We start from the raw sequence: 21,817 nt of genomic DNA on the forward strand, positions 1-21,817 counted from the left end.
CAATTTACACATCCTTCACTAAATGTGGTTATCAGGAATGTTTAAAGGGAATACGGAGTTTTGAATGAAAAGGAATTTTTCATACTGATGCCAAGCACACATCTATTTAAACCATGATCATTTTTTTTTTTAAATAAAGAGCCGCTTTTTTGGCATACAAAAAGGAACAAAAATATTTCATTCAGGCAGGATTTTTTCTTTAAATGCACTATTTATTCAACATTATATATTTATTGCATAACTTAAATCACTTATCAGGCATTACAGAACTCAAAATATGGTGCAATAGAGTGGGCAACCGAGGGACTGTTTAGCATAATGGAAGCTAGCAGCAACTCAAGTCGGAAATATTAAACTGTGTGACTGAGTAGTTGTCCTCCGATTATTGGAATTGGTGTGTGATGGAAAACATGTCTGTCGACAATAAAATAAAGCTTATTTTAAAGGAAAACTGTGCTTTATTATCTGTATGTTTATTGCTTTGTGTGTGGTTATGACAACAATACAATCACTGGCAAACATGGTGACATCACCAGGAGTGTAAATATAGATAGTGAAGCCGACATTAAGGTGCCTTAAACTTTCTCTCTACTGACCATCAGGGGGCGACTCTTCTGGTTAAAAAAAAAGTCTGTTTGTATAGAAGTCTATGATATATGACCCTACTTTTCACTTGATTTATTACCTGGTCCATTTAGATTCAAATAGACCATAAAGCAGGGGATGCTTTAGGGCGGGGCTACCTTATGATTGGCAGGTTGCTACCATGCTAGCAATGCAGTTAGCTACTAAGATGACTTTAACACTTACCTGTAAAGTTGACCTTGAATTATGAAGCTAACTTTGTTAGCAGCTTCACACCAGAATCTAGATGATCCAGATCCAGTGAGGTTGCTGCTTGGGGTGCTAGTCTGCTGCTTGTGTTCCTGGCGATGGCCAACATTTCAACTTCAAATTTATTCTTATAACTATCCAATTAATTACTACTTATTATTACTTTTGGCAATTTTGTCACCAATTTTGTAACCAAACAAAAACAAATTAATTTCCAAAATGTAACACTTCTTTGTTGTGCTTTTCCCCTCACCATCAACAACCTAATGTCATATTTTGCAGCTGTGAGCAGCTCGTCCATTTGCTTACATTAACAGCACACTCAAAAGTGTTTAGTACGAAAAACAAACTTTGCAAAATGAACCTTTCGGTTAGAATATTAGTTTAGAATTAAAATACAGTTAATGATATGTGTGACCACGAGGCAGGAGACAATATGAATCTGTCATGTCACCATTATCATGCCAACATAATTGAATTGTGATTCATGATATTATCATCGTCATCATCAAAATATGCTTAAAACTCTTAAAATCGCATAAAACATACTGGAATCACATTTAAATATTAACATATCTTCTATATTTTTATTGTGTCACAGATAAGACACACAAAAAAAATATATAAATTATCTTAAATAAGATGATCATAAATAAAGGATGAATACATTTAAAACATGTATTTTTGTATTTCATATCAGTCTCTATTTTTCACCTACAATGACAGTGAACTAGACGACCTTTTCAGGTCATGATGATATTCAGGATCATCCTGAAAAAGGAAATTCACGTGTTTTTTTAATCGCGATATATATAACGATTTATATGATCCCATCACTAGTGACCACTGTCTTCTTTGTTTAGGGGTCACATATTTAGTTGAATGAAGATAGACTGTGTTTTACACCTGGATCTGAAAGGTCCAGCTGCTGTTTCACTTTCTTGGCAAAACAATAAACAGAAAAACATTTAAAAAATTTGGAGCTAGAGTAATATTTCTTTTCATTTTAGGTAATAATATCATAGAAAACATACATTAAAGTAAAGACACATCCACAGGCTGTACATCATTCACACATTATTATAGTCAATGTATTTTTGTTATCACGTCACTTCATTTTTGTTCAGTGTCCAAAATAATCCAAATGAATAAAAAATAAAAGAAAACAATTTATCTTGTGACTATTTAAAATGTAATATTTAAAACTGGATTCACATGCTGAAACGTGTGTACCTGCATTATGCCAACTCAGTCATGTAACTCAAGTCTCCAAACAGGTCCAGACTGTGTAAATGGACTTTCTGGAGTTCTATAAGCGAACCCGTTCATTCATGGTACAGAACATCCTGTTACTGTTATATTGGCGTGTTATGCCTGAGAAACACGGGAGGGAAGGAGGACTGAGGTCGTAACGAAGCACATGGTCTGCAACCACTTCCAGCAGTTTGCATGTTTCCTCTGACATTTTCACTTCATCTGTGGGGGATGAGCCAGGAGGCCCAGGTGCTGAAGACAAATGAACTGTCATCAAGTAGCTGTGGGACGAAATACCCCCCCCCCCCCCCCCCCCCACACACACACACACACTACACAAACACACGCACACTCTCTCTCTCTCACACACACACACATATATCACCACCACATATACAAACACAAACACAGCACGGTGTAAAGTTGCAGCAGGAACAATCTTTCTGCTGCTCAAAGCCTCTGTATGAAATCCATCCTCTACAGCAGGGCTGTCAAACATACGGCTCGAGGGCCACAACTGGCCCGGCAGAGGGTCCAATCCAGTTTACTTTTAAAGAAGTGTGAAAATTGTCATTCATTCAGAATTTTTAATACAATTGCTGTTTCTATTTGTCCACTGGGGTCTCACGGTTCTAATAAGAGTAGCAGTACAGGTGTGACAAGGCACTGTCAAGTGTAGGGTAGTGGAAAATGTCTCGTAGGACACCTGTTGGAATGGAACAGAGCAGAGTAAAGTAGAGCATAGTAGAGCTTTGTGCACTGGTGCACAGTCATACTGGAACAGGAGGGGGCCATCCCCAAAACATCACTTGGTATGCTGAAGCATTCAGAGTTCCTTTCACTGGAACTAAGGAGCAACAAGCCCAGCTCCTGAACACAACCCCACACCATAATCCCCCTCCACCAAACTTTACACGTGGCACAATGCAGTCAGACAAGAACCGTTCTCCTGGCAACCGCCAAACCCAGACTGGTCCATTAGATAGCCAGATGGAGAAGCGTGATTGGTCCCTCCAGTGCTTTAAACCACTGCATGCGACACTTTGCATTGCACTTGCTGATGTATGGCTTGGATGCAGCTGCCATGGAAACCCAGTCCATGAGGCTTTCTACACTGTTCTTGAGCTAATCTGAAGGCACTCATTGGTTTGTGGATGACGATTTGGGAGCCTCTAGTTTGGATTTTTGTCTGTCGCCATCTTGTGTTCATCAGATCCACCCGTCGCTCCTCCACAGCCCAAATATGGTCACTTCCTTCACTGGTTGCAGGAATTCAAAGATGGCGACAGACAAAATGCTGAACGAGGCTTCAAAACCATAGTCCCCAAACCAATGGGTGACGTCACCATGACTACCTCCACTTCTTATAAACAGTCTATGATTCAACAAGGAGTTTGATGAGGACCACAAGTAAATGGACCTCCAGTTATACCGGTGTATCTTCTGACCACTAAACGCCCTGTACACTACATGACACACATTCATACACTGATTACAGGCTGACATACAAGGTGCCATCTGCCCATCAGGGTTACCATGGTAACTGACCCAGAGTTTGAGTTACCTGAATGTTCGGTTCATCTCAGTATGAACTAACTTAACTAAGTCAGAAACAGAAGTGGGTTAGTTAAAACATATAGGCAACATATTTCTGTAGAAATCTTTATTTTGCAGAAGTTAGCAACAGAAAAAAAGCTGCAATGATCACTTTTCTAATGTAACACTGAAATCAGCTTCTCTGTTCAGATGAGGGCTACAGGAATTATTGCTCCCAGAATGTAGTAAGATAATGGTTTAGCTGGTGGTCCACTGAGCAGGTCTTCACCACCCTGATGTTTGTGCTAGTGGTGCATCACTGATGCACATATTATGAGCTGCCTTTAATCCCAGTAACCATCACTGCATGTCTTCCAACACATAAGTTCAAATGTACGTCAGGTTAGCATAAGGAGAAGCTAATAAATACTCCCACTGTAAACCAGGAACATATTTAGTGTTGCATTAATTAATTAGGAAACCTGGAAACATTTATATGGTTACATTAAGTTGTTGTCAGACTAAATAACTCAGTTATCAGTTCAGTCTGCTGAAAGAGACGATGAACTTGGTCCTAACGCTGCTTGATGACCACCAGGTTCTTCAGCATGTCGAAGGAGTTCCCATCAGGCTCCAGTGAGACCACGCCCTGCTCCTTGTTGTGCACTTGGAGGAAGCCATTTTGGTCCAGACCCACCACGTCAGCCTCCAGTCCGTCCTCGCTCCAGAGATGCACCCGAGTCCCGCTGAGGTCAGAGCACAGAGAGCCACGTCACACTTTCGCTTCAAGAAATCACTTTTCACATTAAAAAATCCACGTGAACTGCTCTTCTTCACATCGGCATAAATAAGATCAACACAAAGCACTTATTTAAAAAGAAAATATGTCACTTTTAAAGCTGGTTGATGACCGTTTGCTGACAAGCGATCTAGCATATAAAAGGCTATTTTTTTAATTGCGGTCTGGTGCAGTGCTCACGCCACACTACATTACATCACTTCCTGTAAACTTGACAGAGAACAATGAGGTTCCGTTCTAACTGAATAATCTCTGGACTCCACAGAAAATACACTGAATCTGTCGGCACGTTAGCGAGACGTTAAATACCACGTTCGAGACGCTACCATCACTTCCTGTCTGTCCTCTGATCACCTGTGTGTATGTGTGTGTGTGTGTGTAATGATTGTGTGTAATTTCATCAGCGGTGCATGCATATAGAGGACACACTGTCCATACTTTGGATCACATGTTGAAACGTTTCTGATGTTGCCTGCAGGTGAATGTACGTCTTGTGTTCTCTGCTTTTAAGGCGACAGAGTCACTACCATAGTATTGACATTTGGATCTTGTTTCTCAAAGTTTTTAGAGAAATAAAAAACTCAAAAAAAGAATAAAATACCAAAATGCCAAAGTAAAAGAACAGCTGTTTCATTTCATGGCAACTAATGACGGCTGTTTGCTTTCCGTACAGGCAGGACTATGCTGTCCTCTGTTGGACAACACTGACATGTAATACACCTCTTCACCTCGCTTTCTGTCTTCTGATTTGATTGTTACGCGACAAATCCACAACACAATGCATTCAATTATTAAAACAAGTTCAATAATTGTCTATTGAAAAATATGTTTTTAATTTAATTTTGACACAGTGAACATATATGAAAATAAGATACATTATAACAATGTGTATTTGATTCCACTTTATTCCTATGTTGTTACTATCTTGGGTGTGCCTGTGAGTGAGTGTGCACCTCCATGTCAGTGCTCACCTGTGAAGCCATCTCTTGTAGTAGGTGGGCAGGACGGCGTCTGGGCCCCCTAGTTGGAAGCTGCTGATGAGGGCCTCCAGGCAGCTGACAGTGCGAGCGATGAGCTGGGCGCAGCTGAGTGGCTGCAGGCTGCAGTGATGCTGGATGTTGTACTGCTGGATCAGGTCATTGATGCACACTGTTGGGTTGCTGTTTGTCACATTGAAGCCACAGCCTGTAGGACACATTGTGTTCAAGAAACAGTACAATGTAACTCTGGAACAAAAGACCCCGTTTCACTGGTGCCTGCTGGATAACGCATAGCAAAAGACTATCAAACTATGTATCAATACCAACTAATACATAATGGGGACTAAATTATTATTATCAGTAGGTGTCAGATGACTGAAACACTAAATAACCAATAGCATAACTGTTACAGAAGAGGTGTTTGACTCAAATCATTTGGAGGAAGGGTTCATGTATGAATTAAACATCAGTTAAAGCCTCTAGCCTGACGAGCCGTGATGATGTTGAGGTTTTTATTGTTTATTTGGATCTCCATTAGCTGGTACTCTTCAGCTACTCTTCCATGGGTCCACATTAAAAACATCCGATATGCATCCATAAATAAATACAATTACTCTATTCACTTCAACCCCCCCCCACCACAGCCCGCCCCGGTTGGTTGTTACCAATAAGCAGATGAAAGGTTGATCCCATTACAGTGGAGGTCACCAGTACTCCCCCAAGCTTCATCAGGTTACTGTAATAGATGTCGTTGGGCCACTTCACCCTCAGGTCTATGTCCTGATGAAACATTAATCATCAACATAAGACATTTTCATTGAATAACCACTGCTCTAATTAATAATTAACTATACATGTATATATAAGTACATATGTGTGTGTCGAGGGTGTATGCACAGAGCTGATGGTATGGTGAAGTGTGAAGGCTGATACCTGGTATCCTGGAAGCGTGCAAACAGCCTCCACCACCGCCAGAGCAGCCAGATGCTGCAGGAAGGGAATCCTCTGGCCGAGTCTGGAGCTCAGCTCAACCTGGACCGCCACAGTGAACATGGCACAACCCAGAGGGCTGAGCCAGGCGTTCCTGCCCCGACCTGCAGCAGCAAACACAGGAAACACAGAAGGGGAAGCTGAGTGGTACCAAAGATGCTCTATAGGAAAGAAGACGTACTACAAGCTCCGCCGATGGACTGAAACGTTCCTGTCTCCTGATGTGTTCGCCTCTGCCCCATCCCCCAACCTTATTTGGAAGTGTTTTGAACATTGTGTGGATGGATGAAAGCAGATTGGGTGATATTTGCATTTACATTTTCTTTACTAACATTATATATTTACACAGCTAACAGGTATATTTAGCATTAATACAAATTAGTGATAACCAGGGTGTTCACCAATGTTAGTTGACAAATCTCGTGTTGCTGATTCACTAAATGAACATCATTCTGTATTGAAGACTTGAAACTAGAGATTGAGACCATAAACTCATGTTTAATGAGATAATAAATCAAGAGAGAAGTTCATTTTCTCATCGACTTCTATACAATCAGACTTCTTTGTGCAACCAGAGTCGCCGCCCCCTGATGGTCAGTAGAGAGAATGAAAGTTTAAGGCAGAATTGGCTTAGAACCAATGCTGAAGAACCGGAGGTTACCGCCTGGGTGTAACCCATGTGACAGACACAGGAAATGGACTCCCAGTGCAACTATGACATGCTTCTGACAAATAAGATCAAATCAAATAAAAAATGAAAGCAGGTGAATACATTCGAGGATCGTGTGAATGTTGTGTATGCAACGTAGCGGAGCACTGACCTCTGCCTTGGCTTTGTCGAGCAGCTACGGCTATTAAACCCACATCCTTTGGTAAGTGTAGAGTCAGTCTGAAGGGAGATAAGAATGATGAACACAGTTAGAACCTTTTAAGTGCCTTAAAGTGACACATACACACACCAAAAAAGTCTTGACATTTATTATTTCTATAGTGCCATCAATATCAACAATGTGCCATCAATATCAACGCTCTGAATCTTATGGAGTTTCTTAATAAAGTTAATGCATGTAGTTTAAATTGCAGTTTTATTGGCATGATCATTCTGCAAGGTTGCTGTCACTCAGCATTTCATCAGGACTCATCTGAGAGCCGGGACTGCGTTAGTACCAAAAACCAAAGAGAAAATGTTTGCACATTCTCTCATCTCCAAATGCAATTAAAAGTGATCCAGCAACAGCCCTCCATTGGCTGCTGAACAAAGATTGTGAAGCTGGCAAAGCTAGCGAGCAGGGCCTTTTCGCCATTGTGATGCAAAGTTGGTCAGTGGTAAATCAGCTTAAGTATGAGGGCGCCCCAACTCCAGCCGAACAGAGCTTTGTAACAGACTTCTCTAAGAAATGTTCATCAAAGGGATGGATGCATAGCTCAATCTAGAGTCTGAGTTCAGGGAGTGTTGATGTGACGGGTCGGTAATTTAGTGCTGCAGACTAAATTAGCAGGGAGTTGATAAGCCTTTAGTCAGGTTAAGTACAGATGATTCGGAATCTTGACATTTTTGGATGATGGCGAGGCTGTGAAGGTGGACGAGTCAGACTGATGTTTGGTCGTCTCATTTAGCCACTTGTTAGCAACCACGTTTACTAAGACACCTAAACAACATTCACCAGAGGGATTTACTGACGTATTTCATATAGTAGGGTTAATCATATATATATATATATATATATATATATATATATATCGTCCTCTACATAGTCCTCTATATAATTCTCTACATAGTCCTCTACATAGTCCTCTACATAGTCCTCTACATAGTCCTCTATATAATTCTCTATATAGTCCTCTACATAGTCCTCTACATAGTCCTCTACATAGTCCTCTATATAATTCTCTATATAGTCCTCTACATAGTCCTCTACATAGTCCTCTACATAGTCCTCTATATAATTCTCTATATAGTCCTCTACATAGTCCTCTACATAGTCCTCTACATAGTCCTCTATATAATTCTCTATATAGTCCTCTACATAGTCCTCTACATAGTCCTCTACATAGTCCTCTACATAGTCCTCTATATAATTCTCTATATAGTCCTCTACATAGTCCTCTACATAGTCCTCTACATAGTCCTCTATATAATTCTCTACATAGTCCTCTACATAGTCCTCTATATAATTCTCTACGGCATCATTCATATAGCGCTTTACAGGAATGACTGACATTCATCCATTCATACACACATTCACACAGCAATTGGGGTGAGGTGTTTTGCTCAGGGACACCAGGCACTCAGCTAGGAGGAGCCGGGGATCGAACCGGCAATCTTGCGGTTACCAGCCAACACACTCTACCTCCTGAGCTAAACCCCCCACAGTCCTCTATATAGCCATCTACATAGTCCTCTATATAGTCATCTGCATAGTCTTCTATAAAGGCCTCTATATCACCCTCTATAGCCCTCTAGGTAGGCCTCTATATAGTCCTCTATATAGTTCTCTATATAGTCCTCTATATAGGCCTCTATATAGGCCTCTACATAGCCCTCTACATAGTCCTTCATATAGTCCTCTATATAATTCTCTACAAAGTCCTCTATATAGTCCTCTACATAGCCCTCTACATAGCCCTCTATATAGTCCTTCATGTAGTCCTCTACATAGCCCTCTATATAGTCCTTCATATAGTCCTCTATATAGTCCTCTACATAGAACTCCCTGCATAGTGAGTAGGTAATCATGAATGAGTGATTTCGGACACAACCATTGACCTCCTGTCACTCACACTGCTAGAGACGAGGGAAAAGGAAGTGTAAAAATGCTGACTCACTTCATGGTTTTAGCACTGATTCCTGCAGTGCTCTAACAACTGTCAGCTGCCCAAAGCCCACATGTTGCTTCCTAATGAAGTTACAAAATCCCATCTTCATTCTGTGCATAAATGTATAAAAAAGAAAAATATCTGAATCTAACTTCAGCCATCCGAGTCCGACCAATAAAGAGGATAACGTGCTACAGCCTTTTTTATTAAAAACGTTTACAGTCCTTCCTGCAGCTCAACAGGGACAAAACTCTCGGGAAACGAGGGGATTTCATTCTATTTATTTTATACTAGCGGTTAGAATAACTCAAGACTGAAAGGAAAGGATCTCTTAACGGCCAGTGTGAACAGAAGGAATGATGAGCAAGCACCATCTGTTTCAATCTTCACCTGACTATTGTTTAAAGACAGCCTTGTACAAATGTGAACTGTAGTGGCTATTTCATAACAATACTATTTGCAAATCCCTTAATCTATGCAAATATGTCAGCCAGGCGTGTGTAGCTCAGGGCAAATGAAAACATGTGGGGAATGCTAGAAAAAAAGAAAACGTTCTGAAAAAGCTCACAGCTCCAGGAATTTGTTCACTTAGCTGAAGCTGATTACAGTGGACGTTTTGTATAGCGCTTCTCCAGCCAAGTAACTGCCAACATGTGCTCACTAATGAAAAAAAAAGGAAAAAAGATTTTAAAAACAAAACCCGGGGTCTCTGCTGTCAAAAACCCATCGTCTTCAACCTGAGACGGGAGGAAGTCATCTTGAAAACTGAATATTAATGCCTTATTACATATGCAGAAAACTGGGAAAGAAGGAAAAAAAAGGCTAGAATGTTTTTTTTTCTATGTGATTGAATTATTTTGAAGTATTAATCTTTATATTTCAATATAGTATTAATAAACACACAACTGGAAGGAGCAGTAACTGTGAGGTCTTAATGTATGCCTTATTAGCTGGAGCATGACCCTGCTGAGGGTGAGGCTGGTTAGGAGGTGGTTATTCCCTGCTGAGGTTGGAACTGGGGGATGCTGCTGTTTGGCAGGACCACCGGAGAATCAGCCTGATCCGTGACTGACGGCTCTCTGCCAACAATCAACCCACATGGAGAACTAGACCAGGGGCCACAGCTGGCTCTCTTGAGTCCTGAAGCTTCCGAAATGAGCTTTATATAAGAATAGCTGGACGTAACGAGACAAGTGAGTCCCCTGCTGCGTGTACTGCCAGGGGGGATGCAGGACGGGGTGGGGACCTGAACTGGAAAGTGAAGCTCCATCTGATCTGATCCTGTCACCTGTTATTACAACCAAGTGATATGACAGATGTATGTAGTTCACCGTCAGGTTGAGAACGAACCTTCAAATGTGCTTTTTCCACCAAAATTAGCATACAGGCCCTCTAAAAGTAGGCGATGGACTCATTTGTAATTGCCAGTCGATGAGAAAGCCGGTTTGTCAACTTAAATGTTGCGAACACGTTAGAAAAAAAGGTTAGTAAACGGTGAAAATGTTAATGTTGTTACTTCTTTTTTTGCTTTTTTGGCAGCTTTCAATTCGTCTTTCAACCTGTCAAACCAGACTATGTGATTGTTGGAGTACAATCTTTTAATGAAGTGCGTTTTGATGATCAATAAGGTAAAATGAATATTAACTGACTGGTGGCTGATGGCTTTGAGAGCAAATTAATGAATTAATTATGATAACAATAATACTTTTTATTTATAGAGCACTTTCCTAGTATCCGTTTAACAGCTAACATAGAAACAAATCAACAATCTGTATGTATGAGGTTACCAAGGGGTTGCATGTAGAGGATGAACAGGAGAGGACCAACCATCAGACCCTGGGGGACACCTTGGGACAGAGGCGCGAATTGTACGTTTTGCATGTTAATAAATCATAATAATTGTCCAATTTGGTGCCCTGCAGAGTAATTTGTCCCGGAAATGAATGCCGATTGTAACCTTTCCCACTGAGGACAAAAGCCAGATGTCAGAGGGGATTTTTGTCCAGAGGGAAAGGGGTTTTAGTCAAACTTATATGGAGGAGAAAACCAAGGATAACTCAAATTTTACCCAAAATATCCACTATGAACATCTGACAAACCCATGTCCTGCTTCAGATTTGACTTTTAATTGATTTAAATATTTAAATTAGTTTTGAATCAGGACCTCCTGTACATGGAGGAAAATAAGGTAGCCTTTTACTCATATCTTAGCACCTTAGTGCGCGTGGAGCATTATTATATATATAATTAGGTGGTTTAAAATAAGTAGTCCTATAATGTATGTATGTGTATTATATCACAGTCCACAGCAACAGCTCCTTTAAGTTGGGAAAAAGTCTCATTCAGACATGACAATCCACCAGACAACCTGTCCATCCCAATAAGCAAAGAAGCTCAAATTCATTTCTACAACTCAATTATAAGATCAGAAACAAATCATACACATCTTGTATCTTAACACCTTAATGCTCTTACACACTCAATGGGAGCTTGTCAATAAAGGAGGAGGAGGAGGAGGAGGTGAGCCAATACCATTCCTCTAGAAAGTTAATCTCATTCTGAAAGCACCTCCGCTGCCTGTTACAGAGGCCGCCACAAGCTCGGAGACAACCCTTATAAAATTATATTCATGTCCATAACGGGAGTCAAAGTGGCGATGGTGAGTAATTAAATGCACAGAAAGTGAAAGAAAAAGATTGCAGATGATTTTGCACCATTTACTTTGGCCAATCTCACCCAATGCCGAGTCAAATAATAAACAAGACAAAAAAGAGTGAGAAAGAGAGATATTCTACTTCCGTACCCCTTAAAAGACATCTGTACCATGGGTCTCCATTGTTGTCCAAAAACTGTTAAAAACGCATCAATGAGCCACACTTTTGCACTGGGAGACATATTCCTTCAATAGCATGAACTCAGACACTGATATTTAGACTCAATCCCACATACCCTGTCCTGATGCCACAAATCCTCGCCGAATTTGTAGAAATGCACCTCTGAAAATAGTCCCCCACAATGCACCATCCTCCAGCTTGCTTAGGAAAATGATGTGTCTTTTAATGTCATGTTCACGTCATTTTTACTTGTCAGTGGTAGCTAAACATGAGAAGCTGTTACTTCAGGGAATTCATTCATAAATGTATTTAGATGCCTGTATTTATGGTGCTACTTCTGTTTTGTCACTAATCAAGACCAGTTGGCTCTTCTGCTGTTTAGGTGAACAGGAGTGAAAGGCATTACACCAAAGACTGTATAAAAGAGGTGGACATAGTCATGACGACGTCATGGTTTTTGGACTACAGGTTTGAAGCCTCGAGGTTTGACCGTTGCCATCTTGGATGTTCTGCAACCAGTGAAGGAAGTGACCATATTTGGACTGTGGGGGAGTGACGGGAAACCGAAGTAAGAGCTTGAAACATGAGCCCCGTTTCATCAGCATTTATACGACACATGAATGCTATTTATAGCCTAAAATTAGCTTTTTATCTTGCGGTACAAAATATGTACACATCATGAACTATTTTTCTGCAATAATCCGAAATCCAATGGAAAATCCCACCGTTGTTGAGGGAACCAGTGTGATAACTTCCGGTTGGCCTACAAAAATACATCATCCCTACAAAAGTTATTTGTCAATTTTACTCAAGTGAAAATCAATCGATCAACTATTTTGGTCCATAAAATCAAAAAGGACCTCTTTGAATGTCTTGCTTTGCTCAAAACCCCCAAAGATTACCGATAAGGCTGAAACCAGACATTTTTGGTCAATTTTTCTGAATAAATTACAACTGATTAACTGATTATCATAACAATAATTCTAAGCATTGCAGATCTAGTTTGAGCAAAGTGTGCAGCTGTGCAATAACAAAAAAAAAAAAGGTTATCTGAGAAAGAAGGTGATCAAAAGCCATGACAACAGAGAAAACGTGGACCCTGTGGTGATAGATCCATTCCATCTCCTCAGATCACTCTGAGGCCATTGTCATCGACTCATTTCTACAAGACGAGAACAAAGACATACAAAGTAGCATATTTGACGGATAGAGAGAGGAGGCATTGTCCCAAGAGGAAGAGCATGGGCCTCTAAATCCCTGCTCAGGACTCTTTGTTTTAGGGGGCAGCTAAGCCACAGGGGTCACCCTCCAAGATACAGCAGGTCAGGAGGATAAACGGCCACCAGCCGAGTCATCTGTCAGAGGAGAGAGGTGGAGATGGACCTGCGATCATAAGCATCTCACCGGCTTTGTCACACACCGCAACAAGGCCGGCGGATGACACCAAACGCAAAGGCAAGCAAATGATCGGGGCTTTAGACACTTTAGACACAAACAGATCCTACCATTACATTTCCTAACAAACACATAATCTTACTCATTAAATGGGTGGATTTGATGTGGTCAGTTAAGATATTATTTTTCTGAAAGCCATTTATCTCCCAAACCACCCCCCCCAAAAAATAAAACCCCTTCTCACTTCCCAGATTAAAATATCTCAGATTAAAAGATTATTTCTGCCATCGATGCTCATTTTTGAAACAGGATTTGCCGTGCATAAGCGGGTTTGCATTGATCATTCAGCAGCATCAAAGGGATGATCAATAAGGGAGGACAAACTAATCTGTAAATGTGATTAATTGAGCTAATCCTGTTTACTGATGGACAGCAGAAATTATCATTTCCAAATAGCACTATTGGAAGTGATCAATGAGAGAGGGCTGCTCCATTACCACAGGGCAGCTGAGGCACCAATGAATGACCTTGCTTTGCTGAATGCTTGTCTGGTCTCTGCCTGCCTGGTCCGGCAGAGGTTCTGGGCAGCAATACACAATCATCTATTAGACTGATTATATACTTAAAAATGTCCAGTTTCTGCATTAGTGGACATTCCTGCAGTTTACATGTTGAATGGTCACGCATTTCTAGAGCTTTTCTAGTCTTTTTGACTACTTAAGGCAGTTTACACGACATTCAGTTTACCCATTCAGACACATTCACACACAGATGGCACAGCCTTCAGGGGCAATTTGGGGTTCAGTATCTTGCACAAGGACACTTCGACATGCAGACTGGAAGAGCCGGGATTCAAACCACCGATCTTCCGATTGTAGGACTTGCCAAATTCACGATTAATGCAAATTTCGCGTATTCACCTTATTCGCCTCAAGTCATTTGCGCTCGTTTGCAATTGCTGCAAACCAATGCTGAAGTGTCTAAACACAACACAACTTTCATTGTTTCACAACTTAAGAGAGATTTTGGAATCTGGGCCTGAAGATTCATGCATGGCTTTTCACTTGCGTTGATCTTGGGCTGTACTTTCCTGGTGCCTATTCCCAAACGCTTTTGCAATTAATGAAATCACCTCAACGTGAGTGCTACATTATATTCCTGGGTTTCAGGGGCCCCCAAGACCCTGGGTCAGTCATGTTTCTTGTCCCATCAGACATTTTAGTGATGTCATGATGTTATTAGTACAGATAGAAACAATGGCAACACCTCTGAAAATAATATCCAAGTATGATCCTTTCAGACAGCGGCTGCACGATTTATTGTATCAGCATCAGCATTGAGATATGCACATGCATATGCACATGTTGGAAAATTATGTCAAACATGTTACGCTACAACTATTCTGCTGCTTGATACAAAATTAATCTCCCATGATTTTCCATGACTAGGAAGGTAGTAGGATCCTCTCCCCCTCGACATCATTACCCTGCAGCGGTGCGCAGTGACGGCTATGTTAGGTGGTCTTGCAAAGGCAAAACCCCTAACCCTAAAGGCCCCGGGTTGAAAGTGTCTCACGGATCTGACCGTGAACTTTACAGCAGCCCTCGGCTTGACCTCGACGCTTCCTTAGTACTCGCTTTGTCCTCTCTCCCCGAGGGAGGACCGGGTCTCCCGGTTGGGAGGGGCTAACCCACTCGATCCATCTTGAAACACGGAGCCCGTCTAGTTAACCAGTTTGTTTTATATGTATATACAACCAGTAAGTTTATGAATACGTCTTTTACTAGATCACAACATTGTGTATAGATGTAGAATTGATGCATTAAATGTTCAAAAATGTACAAAATTAAGGGTGAACATTCCTGCATTTTTCCATATTGCAATATGTATATATATTCCAATATCGTGCAGCCCTAACAAGTAATATGTTTTTAAGAGGGTTTGTATCAGTATTCAAACTGAATACTTAATTAAGTGTTTGGACTTAAAGGTATAATGTTCAACAGTTTCTGAAATAATGTATAGACTGATACTAAAATAATACCTGTATACAGAATAAACTGCCTGCTAACAGGTTGGTGTTGTCTTAGTGAAGATGAAATGAGATCCTGCCAATGTGGACCCTGCGTGGGACTCCATGACCCTTCACCACCACAGGGCTCTAGAGTATAACATACCTTCCACTGGACATAAAAAGTTCAAGTCAAACACGGCACCATGTGTTCCCTAGAATAAGAAACGGGGACGTTTAGGCATCTGCTTACAATCTTTTATAATTGCAGGTGGAGCATGCAAGGTCAATTGGGCCAATTTGATTTTTATGGTTGAACCTATTGCAACAGTTATGAGGAATCCATTTTCTCTGCACTAAAACCCCCATGCATGTTCTGTGGTTTGTATTTTTTTTCACAGGAAACAGGACTCTAATTCCATACAGTGTCAGTTTGGATATTGGATTGCTTGTCAAAACAAACAGTGATTGCCAGGGCTTTTACCCAACAACTGGAACAGCTTTAAGTAGAAGAATCCGTTGTTCGGGTTGTTTTTCTATTCAGATTTCCACAATATGAAGGTGTTTCACTGCAGTTAATGTATTCTGTTTATGTGACAACGGTGTTTAGGAAAGAACTCCGTAGGCCAGAAATGACTTCCAAATGTGGAGACAACATAGAACAGAGAATTTTTTTATGACCACAAGTAGAAGGGGAAATTAATCAGAATTACATTTACACCCATCGCTGCCTCTCTTCCTTTATGCTTCAGGGGAAAATAAATGGGGGGGGAAGAATACAAAAGTAAAAGTGGGCCCTTGGGTTTTCATGTCTGAGCCTGAAGCTCTTACAAGAAAAAGTCAACAAGTAGGAAGTGTGTTGCTCCAGGCGCAGGGATCGAGTTCAGCAGAGCAGGAAAAGAATCATTATGCTCTCTGGACCAGCCAAGTGGTGTTAGAAAACCCCTATAGTCTCTTATCCCAGCTTCTTCACAAATAAACACTTCCACGCTGTCAACTATCCTTAACCAAACACCAACAGCTTGTTGCTAACACTAACACAAATAGGGCTGAAACTAGTAGTTTAGAAGTCAATTAGTAAATTGGCGGAAAATTACCAGTATTCTGATGAGCGATTAAAAGTTAAATCCCAAAACAATTTCTGGTTCCAGCTGCCCTAACGTAAAGGATTTATCCTCATCATCATCATTGTCAATTCAGTAAGCAATCTATTTTTTAAAACAAGTTTAAGACACACATCTTCCACTCTAAAAAAAAAATACATTTTGATAATTTCTGACAAAATTAATTAATAATAATAAGTAAGTGTGGAAATGAAATAAAATAGCTTTGTCTTGTATCAGTGTCATTATTAGGAGGAATTACATTTTAACATTATCCTGGCCAAAATACTTCACAATATTATCCCAGTAATCATCAGAATATGCGCAAACTTTTAAAATGGCACTCTAACATACTGGTATCACTTTACATTTAAGAAATGTAAGGAATGTGAGAAAAAAATATTTTTATTGCATCTGTTTTTTTTAGTGAACATCCTTCATAGTGAAAAACATAAAATAATCCTAAATAAAATGATTATGAATCATAAAATCTCCTTGCATAAATAAAAGATAAACACATTTTTAAAATGTATTTTTATATTGTGTATTTTTTAAAACCAGCCTCTATTTTTCACTTCTCTACCACGATAGTGAGCTAAACAGCTTCTTCATGTCACTCGTGATGAGAACTTATTGTGAGTGATATTTACGGCGATGTACGATAAAAGTCTACATCCCATCCCTCGTAAATATATTCACCATATGTTAGGTTCTTTAGTTATTGATAGTATTACATTGAATAACATCTGTGTGTGGTAACCACTGTATGTGTCTGTACTGTATATATGTGTATTGTGTATTTCTGTCATTGAATATTGTTTATACTAATTAGAGGGATGGGTTATGTTTTTAAAAAGTTCAAACAATAATACTGATGCTGAGGTTGAGACTGTTAATTTTGGATGCCTTGCTTAGAGAATTGATTTAATTAATTGTAAGATAAAAGGATAAAGGATAAATACAAGCACCTGAACTTTGTCTCAACAAAAGAGCATCAAATTGTAAATAAAACAAATCAAAGGATAGGTAAATAAGAATCCCAGCAAGCATTGTGTTCCTTTTGACACATTTCAAAGAAAACAAGGACAAATGATTATCTCAGATACACAAAAACAAAATGAGGCCTTCTCAGTCCTGCAACACCACTTCACTAAACTGTAAGTACCATAATAAATCACCTTGCTCAGCAAAACAGGACACTAAATGAAAATGTGGCTGAGAGAAACATTTTAAAAGTAGCCTCAAGAAATAGTTTGACATTTTGGGAAATACATGGTAGGAAATGATTGCTGCTCAGGGTCAAGAAATACACGACCCCATCTAACACCACAATGTGTTGGTTTGTTTTTCCCTGTTTCCAGTCTGTGTGCTAAGCTAATCTAAGCTAAGCTAAACGTATTAAACAGACAGGTGATATCAATCTTCTCCTCTGACTCTCCACCAGAAAGCCAGTCTCCCAAAATGACAAACTATTTCTCTACTAATGTCTAAAAAGGAACCAACAATGACGTGATCAAAGACTGCAGTGAAAGGCCCTCGGTAATGGCTGCGTCTTAAGGACTGCTGAGTGGGAAGCTGCTCACTGAAAAGCATTGAGATTCCAGTTTGGTGTGACCTTGTGAGAACACTATCCCGTGTGTCAGTACTGGCTATTATTAGCCGCTCCCTGCCAAACAAAGCATTAATACCCTGGACAAACACACGGCCTGCCAGCCATTGAGCCTCTGTGCTTGAGCGGCTGGACCCGTGTTTTCATCAGCTCCTCAATTTCAGGCAGCGCTGACCTGCAGCCGCTTCGCTTTCAAACCAATTCCCTCTCTGCCTATTAGGCCCCCTCAATCCTTTATTTATCCTCCAGAGAGAAGAAAAGCCAACGTCATTGTCGTTTCAAAAGGACTCTAATAACTTACTCATCTGAAATTCTGCTGATTCTGTTTACAATATAACGCTAATTTTACAAATGACATGAGGTTGCCTCAACATGCTCAGGAACGTTAACAGTAATAAAGGTCTGTCAAGAACAACAACAACCTCCACTAACTCAATGTATGCCAGACTGACTCTATGTATGTCTGTTAAATCAGCAGTAGATAGCAGTCACATGGTTTAAACCACAAGAAGGCCTACCACATTTGTAACCAATGAGTCAGCATGTTGTTGTGGGTGTGTGTCAATAATTGTATTTTATGTATATATATAATATAAATATATAAGCTATTATTATATATATTATTAATATATATAATATACATATATAAACTATTATTATATATATTATTAATATATATAATATAAATATATAATCTATTATTATATATATTATTTATATATATATATATATATATATATATATATATATATATATATATATATATATATGATCATGATGGCATGAGGGACCAACGTCCTCTAGAGGGACCTGATCTCACAGCCCAGCACCATGAAGCTCCATTGGCTTTCCCCAGAGAACACCAGGATTGGCAGATCCACCTAACTCGTTCTCTTCACAGATGAGAGCAGGTTCACACTGAACACATGTGGTGTGAAAGAGTCTGGTGACTCCGTGGTGAACGTTATGCTGCCTGTGACATCATCCAACAGGACCGGTTTGGTGGTGGGTCACTGATGGTCTGGGGAGTCACATCCTTGGAGGGTCGCACAGACCATGTCAATACCCTGAATGCTGTTACCTACCAGGATGAAATCCTCTGAGGCATTGTCAGACTTGAGCTGGTGTTCCTCCTGGTGCAGTGGGTCCTGAAGGTTTCTCCTGGTGCAGTTGACCCTGGGTTCCTCCTGGTGCAGTGGGCCCTGGGTTCCTCCTGGTGCAGTGGGCCCTGGGTTCCTCCTGGTACAGTGGGTCCTGAAGGTTCCTCCTGGTACAGTGGGTCCTGAAGGTTTCTCATGGTGCAGTGGGTCCTGAAAGTTTCTCCTGGTGCAGTGGGTGATGGGTTCTTCCTGGTACTATGGGTCCGGGGTTCTTCCTGGTACAGGACTAGCCCGGCCTCATGTGTCCAGAGTGTGTAGGCAATTCTTGGTTGACGAAGGCATTGATACCATTGACTGGCCCTCACGTCCCCTGACCTAAATCCAGTTGAGCACCTGTGGGACGTCACGCATCAGTGCATCCAACGCCGTCAAGTACAGCCACTAGACTGTCCAGGAGCTCACTGATGGCCTGATCCAGGTCTGGGAGGAGATCCCCCAGGACACCATCCTCCGACTCATCAGGAGCCCAGACGTTGGTGGGAGTTCACACAGGCAGGCGGGGGCCAAACACACTACTGAGTCACATGATGATGTGGTTTCCATCGACCGTTGTTACGTCATTTTGGTCTCAACAAATCATACGATGTGCTTCAGTAAAGATTTTCAACTTGAACATTTTGTTCATAAAGATCTGATGTGTGATTTAAGTGGTCCCTTCATTTTTGGGAGCGGTGTATATTATACATTATTATATGAAATATATTCCTTATTATATAATATATGATAACATACATTAAGAATATTGTTTAGCTGCCTCATGGTGGAAGACTCTCTCCGTTAGTCTCTGCTAGCATTCCTCTAAAACCACTTACAACAGTCAATTCTGGAGTTGATTTTCTCTGAAAATATTCAGTATCATACTGAATACTTAATAAACACAAACGCTTGAAGAAATAAAACAGACATTCCTTAATAATAACATTAATCAAGGCTGCTCCAGAGGGACATCTGGAAACTCAAACATTAGCAGTGAAATCAAACTGCAGGTTTGGGGTTGTACGGCCCACTCATTCACCCTGCATTAGTTTTTTGTATAACCTTAATGACAACACTGTCTGTTCCAATCAGCTCAGTGCTGCTCCGCAATCCATTTTTCAAACTTTATGACAGTTTTAATTGCTCCCACCTGCTGCCTGATCGACCCGCTCAACAGCCACTTTTACTCATGTGTGGACGCAGACAAAGAAGTCTATTAGGTGCAACTTGCCTTTGCTGCAGTGAGGTCAGTTAGGCATTAAATTAGTTCCAGCCCGTCTACCGTCCCACCTCACACACATGTGCGCGTGCACACACATGCACACCAAGCAGGATTTGAATTTATATAGCAGATTTCGAGTCTTTGGACCACTCACAGCCCTGTACACTACATGTCAACATGCACCCATTCACACACACATTCATGGGGTGGAGGAGCCGGGAATCGAACTACCAGCCTTCTGATTCTGAGCCACACACGACAAATGCTGGATTGACTGTCGGATTTCCTTTCCGTCACTTGGCTGGTGTCAACTTCATCTTCATCAGTTGCCAAAGAGGCGCTTCATTGACCCATTAATTAGCTGATCAACACATGAACGCGTGCATGACTGAATATTTCTGTGAATCTTTTTTTGTGTTCATTTATTCAAAAGCTGTTTGATTTCAGCTCAAAGCTTTGTCACAAAGACTGTCAACACTGTGTCTGCACTGTGATGAACATATTTGGTGAATATGTATTGATCAACACTGTGAACTTTGATGAAACTGCTGCCCGTCTGCTCCGGCAGTCACTTCAGTGTAAGTTCTATAATGGAAAAATTTATAATTTTCTCTCATGTATTCATAGTACTTTTAAAGGCACTTCAAGATTCCTGTTTCCTGACATATTTAAATATGAATTAATAAATTTAACTATATCGTACCAAACTTTTGCAGATGGCTTTTCCACGTCTTCCAACAGCTCTTTCTTTTACACAACTGTAACGATACACAAAGCAACCTGATACATGTCCAGAGAATAAGAGAGTCACAGTAATGAACTGACCTGAAACTCACATGTGGTTTAAAAGCTTACAGATCCACAATTACGTGCCAGACATGGACTGGCCATCGGCTGCATCGGGGAAAGTCCCGATGGCCTGGTCATCTGATTGGCCCAGTGTTAAAAATGCTAAATGAAACGGGTTAATCAAAGTGAAAACCACATGGTGTAACGTTGCTTTTAACCGGATGGTTTTATCGTCACAAATGATTACTCGCACAGACTTATGCATCAACACGACGGACGTTGATTGCTGAAAGTTACGGAGACAAAATGGACAGAACATGAGAAGGAGAGAAAAAGTGGAGGTGACAGGGAGCGCATTAAAAGGAGAAAAGCTCAGAAGGCACAACAAAATACTGCAAAATTACAGGTTTGCTCAGAAGCAAACATATGATTAGTGTATAAAAAAGCAGGGCTCAGCACCTCATAATATCACTGCCACCCTTCCTGAATTGACTGTGTTTTAAAAAAA

The 21,817-nt window shown here is 40.6% G+C and overlaps 1 protein-coding gene across 2 annotated transcripts in view; it reads right to left on the reverse strand.

The window, feature by feature from the left end:
* Nucleotides 1–3,746: 3,746 nt before the first annotated feature.
* hlcs (holocarboxylase synthetase (biotin-(proprionyl-CoA-carboxylase (ATP-hydrolysing)) ligase)) overlaps nt 3,747–21,817 on the reverse strand; it is a 36,061-nt gene continuing 17,990 nt past the window's right edge. For both annotated transcript variants that reach the window (XM_084028572.1, XM_084028571.1), the window contains 5 exons: nt 7,215–7,282; nt 6,337–6,497; nt 6,069–6,183; nt 5,395–5,608; nt 3,747–4,370 (listed from right to left, as the gene is read on the reverse strand). In XM_084028572.1, coding sequence (XP_083884698.1) covers nt 4,199–4,370; nt 5,395–5,608; nt 6,069–6,183; nt 6,337–6,497; nt 7,215–7,282 — 730 coding nt within the window. In that variant the 3' untranslated portion in view covers nt 3,747–4,198. The remainder of the gene's footprint in view (nt 4,371–5,394; nt 5,609–6,068; nt 6,184–6,336; nt 6,498–7,214; nt 7,283–21,817) is intronic.

The sequence above is a fragment of the Eutrigla gurnardus genome (assembly GCF_963514095.1).
Source record: "Eutrigla gurnardus genome assembly, chromosome: 15".
Classification (NCBI taxonomy): domain Eukaryota; kingdom Metazoa; phylum Chordata; class Actinopteri; order Perciformes; family Triglidae; genus Eutrigla; species Eutrigla gurnardus.